Source organism: Equus asinus, chromosome 7 (genome assembly GCF_041296235.1).
Source record: "Equus asinus isolate D_3611 breed Donkey chromosome 7, EquAss-T2T_v2, whole genome shotgun sequence".
Taxonomy (NCBI): domain Eukaryota; kingdom Metazoa; phylum Chordata; class Mammalia; order Perissodactyla; family Equidae; genus Equus; species Equus asinus.
The window spans coordinates 96,890,802-96,912,241 of NC_091796.1; the positions used below are offsets into that span (position 1 = coordinate 96,890,802).

At 39.7% G+C, this 21,440-nt stretch overlaps 1 protein-coding gene across 12 annotated transcripts in view; it reads right to left on the minus strand.

Moving 5' to 3' along the window:
- Window positions 1-21,440, minus strand: part of TTC7B (tetratricopeptide repeat domain 7B) — a 246,416-nt gene that overhangs the window by 176,691 nt on the left and 48,285 nt on the right. For 11 of the 12 annotated variants that reach the window (XM_044774202.2, XM_070514194.1, XM_070514196.1 and 8 more), the window contains one exon: window positions 11,996-12,126. In XM_044774202.2, coding sequence (XP_044630137.1) covers window positions 11,996-12,126 — 131 coding nt within the window. Of the gene's footprint in view, window positions 1-11,995; window positions 12,127-21,440 lie in introns of those variants that run through there. The other variant, XM_070514198.1, reaches the window with a different exon arrangement.

Here is a 21,440-nt window from a genome sequence, read left to right on the forward strand (position 1 = left end):
TAATAGCTTTTTGTGTGTGAATTCCTTAGGATTTTCTGCATATGGGATCATTTAATCTGCAAATAGAGATAGTGTTACTTCTCTCTTTTCAATCTGGATGCTTTTTATTTCTTTTTCTTGCCTAATTGCTCTAGCTAGAACCTCTGTTAAACAGAAGTAGCAAGAGCAGACATCCTTGTCTTATTCCTGATCTTAGGAGGAAAGCATCCACACTTTCACAATTACATGTGCTGTTAGATGTGGGTTTTGCATGGGTGCTTTCTATCATGTTGAGGATGTTAACTTTTATTGCTAGTTTGTTGAGTGTTTTGATTACGAAAGGGTGTTGAACTTTGTCAAATGCTTTCTCCGCATCTACTGAGATTATCATTATCATGTGATTTTTGTCCTTTATTCTACTGACATGTTGTATTACACTAATTGACTTCTGTATGTTAAATCAACCTCACGTTCCTGAAATGAATCTTACTTCATCACCATGTATAATCCTTTCTGAATGTCACTGGATTAGGTTTGCTAGTATCTTTGTTGAGGACATTTGCATCTATATTCAGAAGAGATAATGGTCTCAAAAATGAGTTGGGGAATGTTTTCCTCCTCTTCTATTTTCTGAAAGTTTTTATAGTACTGCTATTATTTCTTCCTTAAATGTTTGGTAGAATTCACCAATGAAGCCTACTTAACCTGCAGTTTTCTTTAAGGGAAGATTTTTAAGTATAAATTCAATTTCTTTAATAGATGTAGAAATATTTGGGTTATCTATTCCTTCTTGAGTGAGCTTTGATGGTTTTCGGGGAGTTTATCTATTTTCTATAAGTGATCAAATTTATTGGCATAAAGTTGGTCATAACTTCCCCTTACAGCTTTTAATGTCTATGGATCTATAGTAGTATCTCCTCTTTTCTGGGTATTGATAATTTGTGTCTTCTCTCTTTTATTCTTGTTCAATCTTATTAATGGTTAAAAATTTTATTGATTCTTTCAAAGAATCCATTATTGGTTTCACTGATTTTCTCTACTGTTTATCTGTTTTTTATGTCACTAATTTCTGTTCTAGTCTTTATTACTCCCTTCCTTCTACTTGCTTTAATTTGTTCTTCTTTTTCTAGTTTTTTGAGTTGGATACTTAGATCACTGGTTTGAAATTTTCTTCCTTTCTAATATAAGAATTTAATGTTATAAATTCTTCTATACATTTTGTTTTATATATTTTGAAGGCTTATTATTACGTACATACACTTTTAGGATTATAAGGTCCTGTTGATGAATTGACTCCTTGTATTATGTAATATCTCCCTTTATCTCCTGTAATAGTCCTTGTTCCTAATTCTACTTTCTAATATAATACATCTTCTCTAGCTTCACTTTTATTATCGTTTGCATGGTATATAACTTTACTTTTTGTCTATCTACATATATTATTTAAATAGTTTTCTTATAGATGACATATAGTTGTTTTGCTTTTGGACCAATCTGAAAATCTCTGCCTTTTAATTGGGGTGTTTAGACCATTTATAGTGAATGTAATTATTGACATTATTAGAACCATCTTGCTAATTGTTTTTTATTGTCCCATACGTTCTTTGTTCCTTTTTTCTCTCCCATTCTGCTTTTTTTTAAATTGATGATTCCATTTCATTTCCATTATCGACTGGTTTTTTTATGTCTTTTTTTCTCATTTTTTAGTGGTTGTCCTAGGGTTTACAATATAACTCTTCAGCTTATCACAGTCTATCTTCAAATAATACTACACTAATTGATATATAGTATAAAACCCCTTAAAACAGTATATTTCCATTTCCTCCCCATCTTTGTGCTATTGTTGTCACACATTTTACTTCTATGTTATAAATCCTAAAATACATTGTTACCATTTTTGGTTTAGGCAATTATCTTTTAAAGAAATTAAAAATAAGAGAGTCTTTTTATATTTACCCTCATTGTCACCATTCATAATGATCTTCATTTCGTTGTGTGGATCTGGATTTTTTTCTGCTTGAAGAACTTCTTTAACATTTTTTGTCATACAGGTCTGTTGGCAATGCATTCTCTCAACTTCTGTTTGTCCTAAAAAGGCAAAAAGTATTTTGTCTTCTTTTTTGAAAGATGTTTGAGAATTTTCATCCAATATTTTAAAGGTGTCTCTCCAACGTCTTCTGGCTTGCATAGTTTCAGACAAGTCTTCTGTAACCCTCATCTTTATTTTTCTCTGTTTAAAGTTTCTTTTTTCTCTAGCTGTTTCAAGATTTTTGTTTTTGGTTTTCAACAGTTTAACTACAATGTGTCTCTGTGTGTTTGTATTTATCCTGCTTCAGGTTCTCTGAGATTCTTGGATATGTGGTTTGCTGTGTTTCAGTAATTTTGAAAAATTCTTAGCCATTTTCTCTTCAAATATTTCTTCTGTCCCAGTTTCTCTCTCTTCTCCTTTTGGGACACCAATTATATGTATGATATTTTTTCCACAGCTCCTGGATGCTGTGTTCTGTTTTTTTTCCCACCTTTCTTTTTCTTTTTTGTGTTTCTGTTTGAATAATCTTTGTTAACCTATCTTCAACAAAAAGATTTTTTCTTAGCCATAGCCAGTCTTCTAAAAAGCCATTGAAAAAATTCTTCATCTCTTAAATTGTGTTTTGTTATTTCTAGCATTTCAATTTTACTTTTTTATAGCTTCCATCTCTCTGCTGAAATTCCCATCTGTTCACGTATATTGTATATCTTTTCCATAATATCCTTTAACATATTACTCATGGATCTTTTCAAGTTTCTATTTGATAGTTCCAACACCTGAGTCATTTCTGGGTTTGGTTTTGTTTATTTCTCATGGTTTTTTAAAATTCCTTTTTGTATGTGTATGTATGTGTATCTTATAACTTTTTATTTAATATTGATGACTGTGTATAGAAAAACAGACTGAGGTAAATAATATTTACACCTGAAAATGGGTACCCCTCTCCCTATATCAGGCCATATGTGTGGTGAATTGAGTCAGTCTAGTCAGCAATTGAGCTGGGGTTGGGTTTTGTTATTTCTATAGTTACCTTCAACACACCACAGACTTCAAATTCCTCCAGCATTGGGCTGCTAACTTGTCCTTATGGTGGGGCCTGGGGTGCCAGAGGGTTTTCCTCAGTGCTTCTATTCCACCCTCAGTTTCCAGCAGTTCCTATAGGGTTGCTCCTCTCCATACTCATGCCCCTTTCCTGGCAGTATTCTGCTGTTACTTGTTACTTGGTGCCATGTTTGTTATGTGTCCAGTGGTGGGAGGGGGAAATTCTTGGTTCTCCTGCTCCAGCCTCAGTCTCAGGAAGGGTCTGAACATCCAGACCTTAGAGATGGGGCTCATCTTCAAGGGTCCCTTTCTGTGCATCTCCTTCCTAGCTCCTGGAATGCCTTCCTGGGACAAGAGCCACCAGGATACCTTTGAGCATGATTACACTCCTAGGAGTCCAGGCTCAGCCCAAAACTGAAGTCTCTATTATCACCTCATCTTAACAAATGATGTCATCAACCCAGTTGCCCAAATAAGACATTGGGAAGCAAGGCTTGACACCTTAACACTCTCACATCTAATCTATACCTCCTAATTATTTTTCAAATTTGTCTGTAACTATCCATTTCCACTACCATTATCTTTACCTAAGCTACCAACACTTCCTGTTAGATTTCTACAAAACCCTCCCAAATGGGGTCTCCACATCCTCTCTTGCTCCTTTACCGCCCTTCCACTCTCAAGAAGCAGCCTGAATAATTTTCTTTTTCACAATCTGGATCATGTTACTCTTGTGCTCTTTCTCATATCTCAGGTATCAGCTTGACTGTCACCTTCTCAGAAAGGGCCTTCCCTGACCGCCTAACAAAAGTAGGCCCGCCTCTGTTATATTCTCTCACAGCATCCTATTCTATCCCTTCATTGCATTTATCAATGATTTTTTTACTTGATTACTGGCTATCTTCCTCCACTCTGCTGCAACTTCCACAAAGTCATGGGCTACATCTATTTCATTTACTAATATATGTATCTCCAGCATCTACTGCAGTGTCTGGTGCAGGGTAAAACTCAAAATATGAAGTAAATGAATCAATTAATAAAATTGGAGGGCCAATCAGACATGCAGAAAAAGGTCAATAAGAAAGTAATCCACTACATATTAGGCACTATGTGGGTACATAGCCTATCTCATTTATTCCCCCACAAAAACCCACTGAGATACACACTAATATCCTCTCTTTACTGAAGGGGAAACTGAGATCGCTCCATTGAGTAAGTTGTCTAAATCACGTGACTAGCAAGTGCTAGAACTGGTGCTGAAACCCAGGTCCACCAGACTCTGCAGTCCAGTTTCTCTCCCTTTGTCCCACCAGTCTGTGTTTGCTTGCAGAGCAAAGTCTAGAAGACGAGAGGTCAGGGTTGCCAGGATGAGGCTGTAGGTTATAAATGAAAAAACTGGGGAAGACGCAAGGGGGGAGGCAGAGGGAATAGTTGGCTCGGGGTTTACCCTGAAGTCTAAGCATCCTGGATTTAATCCCTTCCTCCCGAGGAGCCTCTCACACCTGGGCCTGGGCAGGAACGTTGTTTGGCACTGTTGAAGCCACCACTTGTTCTGTGGATAAACACTTCCCTCTGAGAAGACTGCCAACAAGTATCCTTAACAAGTGCAGCCTGCTCTTGCAAAAGCATACGCCCAACGACTGAGGAAGCACAACAGCAAGGGGGAAGGGGCCAAAGATGTTAAGTCAAAAGATCGAGGCTCAAGGTCTGGTTCTGACAACTCCTGTCCATTTGTGGACTTAGGACAACTCCTTTGATCTCTCAGATCTTGACTGCCCTCATCTGTATAACGGGGATATACATGATTTGTATGAATTGCCAACAAGAAACTTAAAGAGCATATAAACATTACAATCCTTAATGGAGATATGTTAAAGAGTAACTTTCAAGTAGGAACAAAATAAGAACATTCTTCACCAGTTTTGTTTGTTGACATTGTTTTAGAAAGTCTGGAGTTAGGGCACGAGAGGGAGATGAGATGGAAAATACTAGAAAGGAAGAAACAACAACAAAAATCATCCCTCTGTCATATATTCACATTCTTAGAAAAATGAGAAGAATCAACGCTATTTTAATAGAAGAGTTCAACATTGTTGTTAATACTTCTAAATTGCCATCCTTGTTAGCCTTCAGCTTTCAGCTCCGGTGTCATCTCTTCCAGGAGCCGTCCCTGAACTTCCACACTGGTGCAAGACCCTTCTCTGGGCTTGCAGAGTTCTGAGTGTCCCCACGAAGGCACTTCCTAAACTGGTTAAGGACCTGTGTCCCCATGAGATCATAAGTTTCCTAAGGACATGCTCTGTGGCTCATTCATTCTAGCACCCCTGGTGTCAAGGGCAGTGTGCAGAACATAAAAGGCACTCAAGAAATGTTCGGGTAAGTGAATTAAAAAATCAAAAGCATTGCTATATGTCAAAATATAATGAAAAAATATCCTATTTACAAAGCAATATAAAGAGAAAAGATCTGGGAATAAAATAAATCTACTAAAATCTGTAAAACAAAAAGTCTTCAAAACAGAAAGAAATATCATGGTCATAGACGAGTGAAGACTAAATATAATTCTCCAAGTTAATGTATAGCTTCAACCAAAATTCAACCAAATCCCAATAGGATTTTTTTTGAACTCAACAAAATTATTCTAAAATTCATCTAGAAGTGTCAACAGAAAAGGACAAAGGATATTCTGGAAAACAAGAGTAGTAAGTAGTTACTAATCCTTCAGAGGTTAAAACCCTTCAGAGAGAAATACTTATTAAACGGTGTCACATTGGTGCAATATAAGATTAGCAGAACAAAACAAGAAAGCCAGAGATTACCACTGTATCTAAAGATTTACTGAACGACCTAAAACATATGACAGAAAACATGACAAAGGGAGATAAGATCATCTTAAAGTGGCACTGAAATTTGGGAAAAACATTTAGACTCATATCTAATATCATACACCAAAATAAATCCCAAGAAGATTTGGAAATTAAAAGTTCTTTTAAAAAACATAGAAAATGGTTGAAAACTTTTCAAATCCTAGAGGAGGCTTATCCTAATATTTCAGCTTTAAAAAATAAACTAAACGTAATAAAAAAGATAATCAGATTCAACTATATATAGATTTAAAATTTATGAGCGACTTAAAAAATGGAAATTTACTGATTGGGAAAACATTCAGAACAAACATGATAAAGAGTTAACATACTTATCATACAAAGACTTTATTTAAATTGTAAGAAAAACACTACATCCAAAAATTGGACAGAAAGTATAAACAGACAAAAAAGGAATACGACAAAGTTAAACACAAAGTTACCATTCCACTCCTAAGTATATACCCAAGAAAAATGAAAACATTTGTCCACACAAAATCTTGCTTATGATTATTTATAGCAGTATTATTCATAATAGTCAAAAAGTGGAAACATTCCAAATGATAAATGTTAAAATGATAGATGGAGAAGCACAAAGTAGTGTATGCATACAATGGCATGTTATTTGACAATAAAAACAAACAAAGTACTGATGCCTGCTACAACACAGGAGGAATCTTGAGAACATTATGCTAAGCCAAAGAAGCCACTCATAAAAGATAACACATTGCATAGCTCTACTTATACGAAATGTCCAGAAAATACAAAGCTATAGAGACTGGTGAGATTGGAGATAAATGGGGAGTGACTGCTAATGGGTACAAAGTTTCTTTTTGGGGTGACAAAAATGTTCTAAAATTAAATATTGGTGATGGTTGCATAACTCTGTGAATATATTTAAAAACATTGAACTGTACATTTTAAATGGATGAATTGCATGGGATGTGAATTATATCTCAACAATGCTATAATTTTTTTAAAAAAAGATAAGGATCATAACTACTAAGCAAACAGATGGAAAAACTTTAACCTCACTGATAATTAAAGAAATGCAAACTAAAAATGCAAGGTGTCATTTTCACCTAGCAAATGAGCAAGATAGCTTTTATGGAATAGCAACCGTATCAAGATTGCAAAGCAACCACAACCTCCCTATACTGCCAAAGGTGGATGTTAGTACAACTTGTAGAAAGCAATTAGACACACTATGTAGTCTAATTGGTAAAAAAAATGCTAAAAATACCCCCACTTCTGGGAAACTGCCCTTAGGAAACAACGCAAAGAAGGGGAAAAGCTTGGCATTGCAGCATTATCTATAACAACAGTTTATCCCCAATGATAAGTTAATTATACCATAGAGTTCATCCACTTGATGAAATATTATACAGCCATGAAAACACTTTGAAGCCTTGACATAATGTCGAGTGAAAAATGACAGATATAAAACTCTTTAATGCTATAAAATTATAAGGGCAAGGGCCAACTGAGAATATATAGAAATTAAAATAAGCTACTGCTCTGTTCTGGTTTCCAGACTTCTCTAACTCAGTTTCAAGTGTGTTGAAGCCTCCCATCCGAGTCAGATGGAAGGCTCAGAATCACAGTACACTGCCTGGCCAGTTTCTTGACACTTCTTCGAGGAACTATTTATTCAGATGTACTACATTAAGCTTTGAACTGCAACCTGCTGCTTTGGCTTGACTGAGAAGACGGGGACTGGAAAAGGCAAGGGAGGGAAGATGTGTCTCTTCTTTACCGTCTCACATTTTAAAGCCAGAAGCACAGCCACGTGGGCTCCAGAGTCACACCCTGCCTTTCTCATCAGTTGCACTGAGTACTTTTCCTGAGACATCTGGTTTGAACTCAAGACACACAGTAACTTTAATCTAATCCAGTGCTGAATCCAATACCTCAGCTATGTCACTGCAAGTTCATCCTGGAGCAAGGAGGTAATAAACTCCAGCTATGACCATGCTGACCAGAGAACAACTCCTTGATAAAGAGAGGAAATCTGGGCCGGCCCCTGCAATTTTGGGGACCACTTGTCTCCTCTCAAAACTTCAGCACTAAAATGGCTATGGATGTTCCACAATTTAGCTTTCACTTCTTTTCCAAAATAGGGTGTCAAGGAATGAACTGTCAGCAGAAGGTAGAGTTCTACCCTGGCACTGCTTCTGCTCAAGAAAGCCATCGCCAGCTGGTTGGCTGATGCACGCAAAGGACAGAGACAGGATGATTTCATTCGCCAAAAGCAGGGCTCATATTATGACATTCAAGGATGAGGTCATCTTTATTCCTTTCATTGCACCACTACAAGCTCCTTGCGGGGGAGATAACTTTATTTACTGTCGGCATAATGCCACCATCTGAAGATAAACCAATCAAGCCCATCCTAGGTCATTTCTAATTCTATCTGCTCTAATTTGATTCATTTGATTAAATTATTTTACACGCACAATTTTAGAGGTATCTTTTATTCCCCTTCAGAGAACAAACTATCAGAGAAAATTAAATGTCTCTGTAACCTTAATATAACAAGGACAATACCAAGCAAATATGTAACACACACAGCTTTCATACATTCAAGCTGTCTTTGGCCCCTACTCCACATTTGGAGCAAGAGGGGGGAATAACACATAGAAAGCTGGAAAACACCGGTGGCTCAATGGTTCCCAATCCCCAGACAAGTCAGCCAGCCTCAGCCCCACCATGAAAATGGAAAACGATTGGAGCAAGGGCAGACAGCCAGGAGTGAACAGAAGTCCAGAACCCACACAGGATATGGGGACTCCTGGCGAGATATTGTCCCATTAGCTTCTGTACAAGAAAGAAAAACTCAAATTCTCCTGAAAAAATGACTCTATTAACATTCCCCTGAAAATTCTTTAACGTTTTAAATAAAACAGTGTGTTTATGATGGTTCAGATTTTTATCTGAATATCTGAAATCTTCTCAGGTTAGGGAAGATTCCACTGCCAGGTGACACAGGAACACATAATGACACAAAACTAACATTTACTGTGTTCTAACCAGGTACTGGGAAGTCTGTGGGTTAACCCATCTTATCCTCACAACAGCCTGATAGCAATTAGTACTGCTGTTTTACAGATGAGGATCCTGAAGCAGCACAGAGAGGTTGGGTAACTTGCCCAAAGTTCCACAGCTAAGAGGTAGCAAGGTCAGGATCCCAACACCAGCAGTCACTTTACCACTGTGCTCTGTGGCCTCTCACAGCTTAACTTAGCCGCCTTGAGGGGAAGCTGAGGTCAGCCTCCCTTCTGAAGAATCAATGCCCTTCAGGAAGCAAACAAATCTAACATCACTGAACATACCCACCATCAGAGAAACTCAGAGAATGGGGGGCCTTGGAAACACCACTTGGTGGCTTCAGATGATGAAAAAACATAGGCCACATACTCCAAACTGTCCTCAAAAGTTCTCAAATTTTATTCTTGCTCATGAAGGAAGTTAAGAGCCAACAATAATAAATAAAATGCCAAAGGGTCCAGGGAAACAGAAGTTTCTTCGCTATAGGATGGCCAGGAAATGAGGAGAAAAGCACTGAATGCCAGCCTCTGTCCAGCAGAACAAGTATAGCAACGAAGCACGTGGGAGTTTCTCCTTAAAAGGGCTGCCCACCCAGAAAATCAAAGCACTATTTACCTAAGCTTGCCCCAGTCTCTTACCTCTTTCAGATTCTATTTCCCTAACATTTCTGTTTTCAATTTAGCATAATTCTTAAAAGTTAAGTTAAAAAATTAAAAAAAAAAAGAGGCTAAGCAAGTATCTTCCGCATGTGCCGTTATCTTGCCTCATAAAAACCCCTGAACTTCCACCAAACCCAGCAGTCACTTTTCCCCTAGACTTCTCATCAATTAACAGATAATTTCTTGAGCAGCTACTACAGTCAAAACAGATGTTTGGTTCATTCAGTCTCTCCCAGGGCTAATATCCCAGCTTGCTGGATCTGGGGAGGCTCAAAGTGGTTTCCTACAAAGGAAAACTGATGCTGGAAAGTCAGAGCCAGAAATGTGAAAGTCATCTACACATCCTGAGCCTAGGCTGAGGCTGCTTCCCCATGCTCAGAGCTCGCTTGGTCAAATACTTATTGAGCTCTTCCCATATACACAGGTGTGGGAAACTGCATGGTTCTGCATTGTTTCCAGCAGCCTGGGACAATGAAGTGAGTGAGCGCTGAATGAGGTGTCAGAACGGTTGAGTTCTAACCCCAGCTTTGGCCCTAACTTCCTGTGTGTCCTCCCTTTCTGGGCCTCTATTTTCTTCTCGAAGTCTAACATCCTATCATCACTGACTCCCCAACACCACGAAAAAATATTTCTTTTAAATACTATGATTAAATGAGTCTCTCTGATGGTCTGGCTACAGAATCCAGTGGGGAGTAGGTAGTTATAAATGAACACGACAGGAAGTACATCCAGATCTGCCAATTCCCACGTCACTAAGGACACGTGTAACAGACGAACCTCCCTTCTCCCAGCCAGGAGAAGGCAGTCCCAACATGATAGGGCTGAACACTTGGAGAGTAAGGTGCAGAATAAGGGCCCCTAATGGCAAGGGCTGCGGGGTCAACAGTTTAGCTGGGGTAAGCAGACTTCTCCACTGCCCAGCAGTAGCTATCAAGGAGGCAGACAGTGAAACAACGTGGATTTTAAAAGCAAGCTGCATGACCATTTCTCTAAAGATCCTATCAAAAATTCTGAATAACAAAAAAATTCCTTTCTCATAGCAGCCTTCTGATAGAACAACATTTTGGCAAGATGGCCAAGTATCCTCCCAAATTCCCAGACGTCATGAACCATGATTTACAATCCACTCTGGTGGGGGCCAGGTCCGTCACTCCCGCCCTTCTCTCCACCTCTTTCTGTGGTTCTCACTCTACTCTCCCTGCCTCTTAAAAGGCAACTCTGATCCTCGTCATACACGTCGACACACTATGAAAATATTTACGAAAAAAATTACTTTCCCTCTGTACACGTCTAAAATAACAAAAACTAGCAAGATTTTGGTAGCCCCTCTCTATTCTAATCCTTCACGAAACAAAGAACCCATCAAATTGGTGGGAAACAAGACTTTGAGCATTTTCAAAGTCTCACAGGATTTCTCATCATTTCAAACAACCTCAGAGGATCCATCTCTGGGTCTGAAGGGGGAAATATCAGTGTCAAGCCTTGGTTAGAACTCCAGGAAACTCTGCTAGGGGCAGAGATGGCTGGGAGCCACCATTATTAGTAAAAATAAGTGACATTTACTAAGAATCCAATATGTTCCTGAATCTGGGCTAAGTGCCTTTATTTACATGACCTTTTATAATCCCCACAAGAACTCCATCAAGTAGGAACTGTCATTATGCTCTTTTCACAGACAGGAAAACTGAGGCAGAGAGGTGAGGGAACTTAGTAAAGAGTAGAGCCAAAAGACAGCAATCCTTCTAAACAGACAAGTCACCCACACCTCTCTGGGACCATTCAGCCAGCCTCCAACTTCCTCTGGCTGAAGGTGTGAGCTCAGGGCGTCTTGTTCCCTCCTTCTCTCCTCAGGTGGCCCTCTTGTCAGCTGCTGGTTTCATTCCCCACACCAGGTGCAAACCACTGATTGCTGGGAGAAAACCATCCCAGATGGTCTCAGGGGATACCCAACCTGCCCCAACCAGGTCAGTTGAGAGTCCCCAGCAGACCTTTCACATAAACATTGAGGTAAAGCCTCCCAAACCCCAGAGGTATCCTACATAGGCATAGAGTCCATGCGAGTACAAAGGAAGCTCAACCTATTTTGCATAGGAGAACAAGAATAATTAGCCACTTCAGGGCGCTGAGGGTATAAACAGATGCATGCTCTCATGTCTGCTCTGAGGATGTTAACATGCTTCCCAAACATTGACCCATCTATTTTCACAAGGTGCCACAATCACCACCATCTCCTTAGCATTAAAGGATAGAAGTCAAGCCTTGAACCCAGAGGCAGACACGTTGAAGGCTTTCCAGAGGTCGGCCACAGTTCTGTATGATCTGATTTGAAATTTTTAAAAATTATCAACTGGAATGAACACATGGTCCTCACTTACCCTTTCTATCTCTTGGAGGTACAGGAGTGCAATGTCCCCAGCTTTCTCATAACAGGTGATGACATCCTGTTCCCGGTCCACATGGAGATTACTGGTAGAAGAGGAAATAGGCAACTTCTCTAGGCAAAGTCCTAAAACAGCAAACATACAAAAACTGGGTGAGTTGTTTTTCACGGGGCTTAATTTTTAATATTGCTCTAGGGGGCCAGAAAATCTTGAAAGTAGTGTTAGTGCTCTGATTTTGTTCATATTTTTCAGTTTTTTGGCTATTCTTAGTCCTTTGCATTTCCATGTAAAATCTGCTTGTCAATTTCTAAAAAAAAAAAGAAAAGTGTTGGCTAAGATTTTGATGGAGATTATGCTGAATTTATAGATTAACATGGGGAGAAATGGCATCTTAACAATATTGAGTTTTCTGACCCATAAAACAGTCTATCTCTTCACTTATGTAGGCCTTCTTTCTCATCTCTCAGTAACGGTGTGTAGTTTTCAGTGTCCATGCCTTGCAAACCTTTTCTCAGATTTCCCCTTAAGTATTTCAAGTTTATTAGTCTGTTGTAAATGGTACTGTTTTAATTTCAATTTCCTTTTATTCATTGTTGTATATAGAAACACAATAGATTTTTGAATACTTTTCTTGTATTCTGTAACCTTGCTAAATTCACCTATTAGTTCTCCTACTGTTTTTGTAAATTCCATCAGAATTTCTACAGTCATGTTGTTTGCATATAAAGACAGTTTAGTTTCCTCCTTTCCAATCTAGATGCCTTTTATTTCTATTTATTGCCTCATTGTACTAAGAACCTCCAGTACAAGGGTAAGAGCAGACATCCTTACCTCACTCCTGATCTTAGGGAGAAAGCAGTCAGTCTTTCACCATTAAGTCTGACATTAGCTGTGAGTTTTTCATGGATGTCCTTTATTAAGTTGAGGAAGATCCTGGGGGCCAGCCCCGTGCTGAGTAGTTAAAGTTCTGCACACTCTGCTTTGGTGGCCCGGGTTTGTGGGTTCGGATCCCGGGTACAGACCTACTCATCAGCCATGCTGCGGAGGCATCCCACGTACAAAATAGAGGAAGACTGGCACCGATGTTAGCTCAGGGCTAATCTTCCTCTAGCAAAAAAAGAGGAAGATTGGCAACAGATGTTAGCTCAGGGCAAATCTTCTTCACCCAAAAAGAAAAGGTTGAAGATCCCTTCTACACCAATTTTGCTATGAGTTTATATCAAGAACAGATGCCAGGGCCGGCCCCATGGCTTAGTGGTTGGGTTCGTGCGTTCCGCTGCAGGCGGCCCAGTGTTTCATCCATTCGGGTCCTGGGCGCGGACATGGCACTGCTCATCGGGCCATGCTGAGGCAGCATCCCACATGCCACAACTGGAAGGACCCACAACTAAAAATATACAACTAGGTACCAGGGGGCTTTGGGGAGAAAAAGGAAAAATAAAAAAAAGATCTGAAAAAAAAAAAAAAAACCTTTAAAAATTCTTCTAAAAAGAACAGATGCCAGTTTTTCAAATGCTTTTTTTGTGTCCTTTGAGATAATCCTATGGCTTTTTGTCTTTTAGTTTTTTAATCTGGTGAATTACATTGACTGATTTTCAAATGTTAAACCAAACTTTCTTTCCTGGGACAAACCCCATTGACCATGATGTATTTTCCTTCTGTATATTGTTAGATTTGATTTGTTAAAATTTTGCTTGGAATTTTTTTCCTCTATGTTCATGAGGAATATTTGCCTGTAGTTTCCTCGTAATGTCTCTGTCTGGTTTTGGTAGGTTTTAGGGTAAATGCCAACCTCATAAAATGACTTGAGAAATATTTGATCCTCTTCAATTTTCTGGAAGAGTTTGTGTAGAATTCCTTTTTAACCTGAATAGTCTGGCCAATGTTTTATCAGTTTTATTGAAATTCTCAGTAAAAATCTTTTGATTTCATTGATTTTGTTTTCACTGATTTTTCTCTTTTGTCTTTCTGTTTTCAACTTCATTTATTTCTGCTCTGATTTTTATTATTTCCTTTCTTCTGTGTACATTGATTTGATTTACTCTTCCTTTTATAGTTTCTCAAGGTGGGAACTAAAGTATAAATCTAAGACCTTTTTTCTTTCCTAATATAGGCACTTAGTTATAAATTTCTCCCTAAGTATTCCTCTAGCAGTATCCTACAAAACTTGATATGTTGTGTTTTAATTTTCATTCAGTTCACAATACTTTCTAATTTAACTTTTAATTTCTTCTTTAGAATTGTATTATTTCATTTCCAAATACTTGGGAATTTTCCAAAGATCTTTCTGTTATTGATTTCTAAATTAATTCCATTACGGTCTATAGAGTAAAGGGCTAAACAGGGCTGGAATGTTCAAATTCTGAACATTCCAAAGAAAGGACTGGCCCTTGATCAGTTCCTGGGAGAGAATCTCTAAGCTCTTGGAATATCCTACCTGATAAGAGAGTCTTTGCATATCTCGGGCTTTGGGCCACACCAGATGTCATACTTAAAGTGTGGTTATGGTAGAGGCCTTGGGCCACACTCTACCAGTCTGACCTCTAGACGGACTGGAAACCGAATAATTGAGGTCAGTTCCATGGGCACTCCACGCCTACATAACTGATTCCCAATAAAGACCCTAGGCACCAAGGCTCCAGCGAGCTTCCCTGATTGGCGATACTCCACGAGTGCTGCGCCCCATCACTGCCGGGAGACTTAAGTGCTATCCATATGACCCACTGGGAGAAGACCACTGAAAGCCTGAACCTGGTCTCTCCTGGACTCTGCCTCAAGCACCTTTTGCCTTTAGTAATTTTAATCTGTAGCCTTTTGCTATAATAAACTGTAACCATGACTACAATAGCTTTTCTGAGTTCTGTGAGTCTTTCTAGTGAACCACTAACCTGAGGGTGGTCTTGGAATCCCTGAGGAGAGAACATACTTGAGAACATAGCCTTCTAATTTGTTGAAACTTGTTCCTGGCCCAGAATATAGTCAATCTGGATAAATGTTCCATTACGCTTGAAAAGAATGTGTAGTCTGCTTTTGGGTGGAGTGTCATATAAATGTCAACTAGGTCAAATTGGTAGATTGTGTTGTTCCAGGGTTTTATAGCCTTATTGATCATCTGTCTACTTGTTCTAGCATTCATTGAAACAAGGGGATTGAAGTCTCTGAGCAGAATCATCAGTAGCTGCTTTAGGGTTTAACTTATCCCCCTGCTTCAAATGATATTATACCACTTCACATATAGTACAGCACCTTTACAGCTGCATACTACCATTTCTCTCTTTCCAGTCTTTATTTTCTTCTTATATACATTTTACTTTCACATAGGTTATAAATCCTAGCCTACATGGTTATTATTTTTATTGAAATGGTCAATAATCTTTTAAAGACACTTAAATAAGAAGGAAAAATGCACACAGTCACAACATAGCTATGATTTCCAGTGCTCTTCGTTCCTTCGTGCACATTCATATTTCCTCCTGGTATCATCTTCCTTCTACCTAAAGGGATTTCTTTAACATTTCCTATAGTGCAGTTCAGCTGATCATTTCTTTCAGCCACGGTATGTCTGAAAAAGGCTTTATTTGGCCTTCATTTTGAGAGACATTTTCACTGAGCATAGATTCAGGGTTGACAATTTGCCCCCCACACACACTCTAAAAGTGTTGCTCCATTGTATTCTTATTTGAATGGTTTCTGACAACAAATCTGCCATCACCCTTATGTTTATTCATCTGTATGTAATCTGTCTTTTTTTCTGGCTGCTTTTAAGATTTCCTCTTTATCACTAGTTGCGAGCAGTTTTGATTATGAAGTGCTTTGGTTTAGTTTTCTTCATCTTTCTTGTGCTTCATTGAGCTTTCTGGATCTGAGGATTTATAGTTTTCATAAAATCTGAAAAACATTTCAGCTATTATTTCTTCAAAAATTTTTTATGTTACCCTCCTCCCTCCTTAGGGGACTCCAATTACACACATATTTCAGCCACCTGAAATTGTCCTACAGTTCACTTACGCTCTTTCCACTTTTTTAAAAAAATTTTTTCCCTCTGTTTTATTTTGGATAGTTTCTATTGCTATGTCTTCAGGCTCACTAATCTTTCTTTTAATGTCTAATCTGCCATTAATCACATCTAGTGTGTTTTTCATCTTGGACACTGTAGTTTTCATCTCTAGAAACTTGACTTAGGTTTATTTTTGTCCACCTTGTCTCAATTAAATTTTTTAAACAGAAGGAACATAGTTATAATAAGGGTTTTAATGTCCCTACAGCCCTAGATGCTCAATATTCATTCCCCTTCCATTTAGAGCCAAAGTTGTTGAAGCAGTTGCAAAAAAAAGCAAACAAAAAAACAGTAAGCAGCCTCTCTCTAGTGTGAACTCTTGAAATTTCCTTTGAAAGGGAATACAAGATAAACTGAACAAACTCAATGGGAGCATTAGTCAAGTTTATTTATATAAAGCACTCAACAAATGTTTGCTGTTACTGTCGTTAAAGTATTATTACTACCACCACCAATTGTCCTAAGTACTCAGGGGGAAAAAAAGTGAACAAATCCACCATTTGGTAGAACAGCTCCAGAACCAGTCAAAAGGAAGCACTTGATTGGAGCTTCCTAAATGTGCTTTAAGGCTCACTTGTGCAAAACTAAAGCCACCAAAAAAAAATAAAAAGAGATAAATTGTTTCATAATCTGCCTCCTGCTTGCATGAGAAGCAACCAAATAATGCACAACTTGGCATCAGGGTTTAACAAAGAAAAACAAATTCTCCAGAGTGTGGTCAAAGGGCCAGGAAAAAATGAGTCTATTCTTTGGCACTTTTTACCACCGCAGGCTGGACTCTGACCACAAATGCTCATGAAGATGACCAAGGCCCTCAGGGACCTGCCAAACCCACTGAAACAAAGAAAGACCAAATCTAGTCCAACACGGTTTGTCTATCGTCTGCATTTTGAGTCCTGAAATACTTGAAATCCAGTCATCCAGGGCTGCGATCCATGGCCATGCACAGTTGATAAGAATATTCAAACCAGCTACACAACTTGATCCTCCACTGTGAGGACAGACTGGTATTTTCTGAGGGTGTGTCTTCTAATTAGGCAGATAGGTGGACACCCAAGGTCTGGGCTGGCAAATGGGTTCCCAGCAAGGAGTCTATTCTTGGGTAAGAGGCCCTTTATGGTAAATATTGTTCCTTTCCTTCTCCTAAATGCTATGACATTCATTCCATGAGCCACTGGGCACATCTCAGAGCAAGAGCAGAGTCTTAATTTACCACAGTGCATTCGTGGCTACACAGCTTAATTCCAGAATATTTAGGTCTCTGTCAAAAGCTGCTTACAGGACCTCTGGACTGGACTATAAATTTTCAAGTGTCTGGGATCAGGTCAACACTGTCTGAGAAGCAGAGTCCTGAGGTCACAGCCCAGATTGGCCCCCCTTAAAATGTCAGATGACACCTTGTCAGTTTGGAAGGCAATCATCAATGATGTTTTTAGCTATTTTCTTTTTTCCAGAAAAATGCATGACAAAAAAAGTGAAAAACAGACTTGATAAATAGCTCATGTGACAGCATTGCTTAATGAACATCTCAATAAGATCTGCATCTCCAAAATCAAAGCTGTGTACAAAAGGGGTAGAAATTAAGGGGGCTGGCCCGGTGGTGCAGCGGTTAAGTTCACACATTCTGCTTCAGCAGCCCAGGGTTCACCAGTTTGGATCCCGGGTGTGGACCCACACACTGCTTGTCAAGCCATGCTGTGGCACGTGTCCACATATAAAGTAGAGGAAGATGGGCACAGATGTTAGCTCTGGGCCAGTCTTTCTCAGCAAAAAGAGGAGGATTAGCGACAGATGTTGGCTTAGGGCTAATTTTCCTCAAAAAAAAGAGGGGATGGAAATTAAGTGCTTCCTGACCAAGCATCAACGCCAACTTTAAAGCATGGGTGAAAAAAGCAGCTGACCACGTGCTGTGATATAAAGAATGCTGAGTAGCCACTGGACCCCAAATTTATCTTCCTGCCACCGGAGGGAATTCCCACACATAGGCTCACTTCTGAAAGGTCTTTTCTATGAAAGGTAACACATTTTAAGTAAATTGATGATAATAAAATCATCTAGATCACACGTGACTGCTCTTGAAGCTCTTCCAGTGCATTAGCCTGCTTGGTCTTGTCTAATAGGAACTATGCTCCTCCCAATCTTGTAGAAAAAGAAACAGTCTCAGAAAAGTTCAATGACTTGCCTCAGGTCTGTACAGGGGCCGGAACTGGAAATTACAAGGAAGCCCAGAACCTGGGGCAGAACACATCTGCCCCAGGTAATATTCCCAGAGAGGAAATAAGGATGCCAAGTCTGATGCAGGCTGGAGTGTCCAAAGCAGAGGTGATCCACAGACACCAGTAAACCAGTGGGACATCACTGCTGGGAGGAACTCTGGCAGGAGACTCGGCAGCTTAGAGCAGGCCGAGGAGCCTGGACACTCAAGAGCTCCAACACGCTCAGCCCCTGAATTGCTCTCTTTCCGTGTGACTTACAGAACGGAAGACGGCAAACTGGACTCTCCACCCTGTGCTTCCTTCCTCTTCCAGGTTTCATCCTCTCTGAAAGGGAGCTCCATTTCATTTCCCCAAGGGCTACACTTTCCTGGAGGCTTGGCTGAGGACGTGGAGAGCTACACATCTCATCGCCAAAAGCTCCAGTGATCACTGAGGGGTTAACATCGCAGATTCCTTCAGGATTGTCTGAATCAGGGATCCCTCAGCTGGGAGCCTGAACTGGGTAGGGAAGACTGAAGAGTTTCAACAGCAATAAAGGTTCATTTATCGAGGCCCCTTCAGCACCTGCACTGGGCCTGGGGTTTGACGTGCACCCTTTACAATCCCCACAGCCACCCTGCAAGGAAGGCGTTAACAGCACCCTATAGATAAGACTGAACGTGGGGCTCCACAGCTAGTAAATGATAAAGCCAAGCCCTGACCTCTGGTCTATCTGACTACAAAATCCTGCTCACGATATCCTGTCTCACTGAGCCTCTGACAGCACATCCAGTGTCTGATGACAGCAATGACAATAACAACACGTTTCAAATTGTAAAAGCATAGAAACCAAAGTCTGGAGCCTTAGGACAGTGGTTTTCTCTCCCACCAAGAGCTGCAGCACCCCAGGCAGTGCCCCGGATCCTCAGCCTCCCACTCCCTGTCTGTGTCACGAAGGGCTGGACCACTGAGATACCATTTTGAGCTGTATAACTTCAGAAGACCCACAGCCAAAACAAATATTTTGATTTTTTTTAATCGCATTAAAATGAACAGGGAATTAATTGCTTATGAAGTCATGCAGCACAATAGAAGGCTATAAAATTATACGAACTATGTACCACAACATCAGGCGTTGTTTCCTCATTTATCTTAACCACATCTCTGGAAGCCAGGCCCGGGACGGGTACACCTGATCCTTTACTGTAACATGACCTGCAGAGGAGTTTATAACTGGAAGTACCAGAAAAACTTACTATAATACCACATCTCTGATAATCCAGCCCTGTGGTAAGGACTTCAAAAGCAGCAAGACAATTTCCGGGGAGCTCAATTTCCAAGGTTGAAAAGAAACTCAGGAAAAGAGATTCAAGATCCTCAAAGCAAAGTCCTGGCAAAGGCAGCCCCAGATTGCTGGTCCTGCATTCTCCCCTCTAGAATGGCCGGGCTCCCACAGGTGTCAGATGTACTCAAATCAATGGGAGAACAAGCCCCTGTAAGGGTGTAGGAGAGAGAGCTAAGGGAAACCACAAAATGCTGGGGGGCTGGCCTAGATCTCTGGTGAAGTCCCCGTCGATCCAGAGCTTCTGTGACTTTTAGTGGTCTCTGGGCTGGGAGCCACAGTTGGCCCCTTCTGAGTGCGTTTACAAATCGCTGTCTTCCTTCCAGAGAGCACATTCTTCTTGGGAGGTGGGCACATACACGTGTGCACACACACACACATATACACACATTGCTCATAACAGAAGAGGATGCCAGGCCCCGAATTAGACATTACCTGCTACAGCAGATGATCTTTCAATGTCCCTTCCAGCTCTGTGATTCTGTGAGCAAATGAGATGCTAATTCAACCTGAAATGCTCACTAAATGAGTTTGTAATTTGAAAATTTGCTCTTTAAGTCTCTGCTTAGTAACCACATCATAGTAATAACAATATGTAGTGAGTGCTAGCTACATGCCAGACAGTTTTCTGAGACTTTGACATAATTTTTCTAACCTTCATAAGAGTGAGGGAGGATTTCAGAGATGAGGGAACTGGGGCTCTGAGCTGTTACGTAACTCACCCAAGATGACACAGGCAACAAGCAGCAGAGCTAGGAGCCCATCCAGACACTGACTCCCGAGTTCTTGCTCTTAGCCTTTGCGTTACGCTCTCTCACGTGGCTGATTTGTCGGTCCTCATACAGAAAGCAGTACTATGCGGTGGCTAAGAACGTGAGCTCTGGAGCCAGACTCCCTGGTTCCCAACCCCCAGCTGACTTTATATGCAAAATGCTATGCGCTTAGAACAGTATCTGGCATATAGTAAGCAGTAGAAAAACAGTAACTATCATGATTATTCTTTACATCACTATTATCTTTAGGTAACAGTAGGCGGGAAGGTCTCCAAATGGGAGCGTTTTATTCATTTGTTATATTATTTTTATATATTTTAATAACTGCTTTCCTGAGATATTTATAAAACCACAATATTCACCTGTTTAAAGTGAACAATTCAGTGGTTTTAGCATATTCACAAAGTTGTGGAACCATCACCACTAGCTAATTCCAGAACATTTTCATCACCCCCAAAAAAATCCTGTACCTATTAGCAGTTACTCCCTATTCCACTCTCCTCCCAGACCCTGGGAACCACTAATCCACTTTCTGTCTCTATGGATTTGCCTATCCCACATATTTCATATAAATGGAATCATATAATATGTGACCTTTTGTGTCCGATTCCTTTGACTTAGCATAATGTTTTCAAGGTTCATACCTCTTGTAGCAAGTATCAGAATTTCATTCCTTTTTTCAAAATTGAGGAGAAATTCACATAACATAAAATTAGCCATTTTAAAGTGAACAATTCAGTGGCATTTATTACACTCCCAACATTGTACAATCTCCATCTCTCTCTAATTCCAAACATTCCACTCCTTTTTATTGCTGAATAATATTCCATTGCATGGATATAAAACATTTCATGAATCTGCTCATCAGCTGAGGAACATTGGGGTTGTCTACACTTTCTCCATATTATGATGAATGCTGCTGTGAATATTCATGTACTGGCTTTTGTGTGGACATATGTTTTCAATTCTCTTGGATACAGACCTAGAATGGAATTGGTAGGTCATGTGGTAGTCCTATGTTTTGTTATGTTATTTTTAATCTTTGTGCTAAAAATGACATATCTCACTGTCA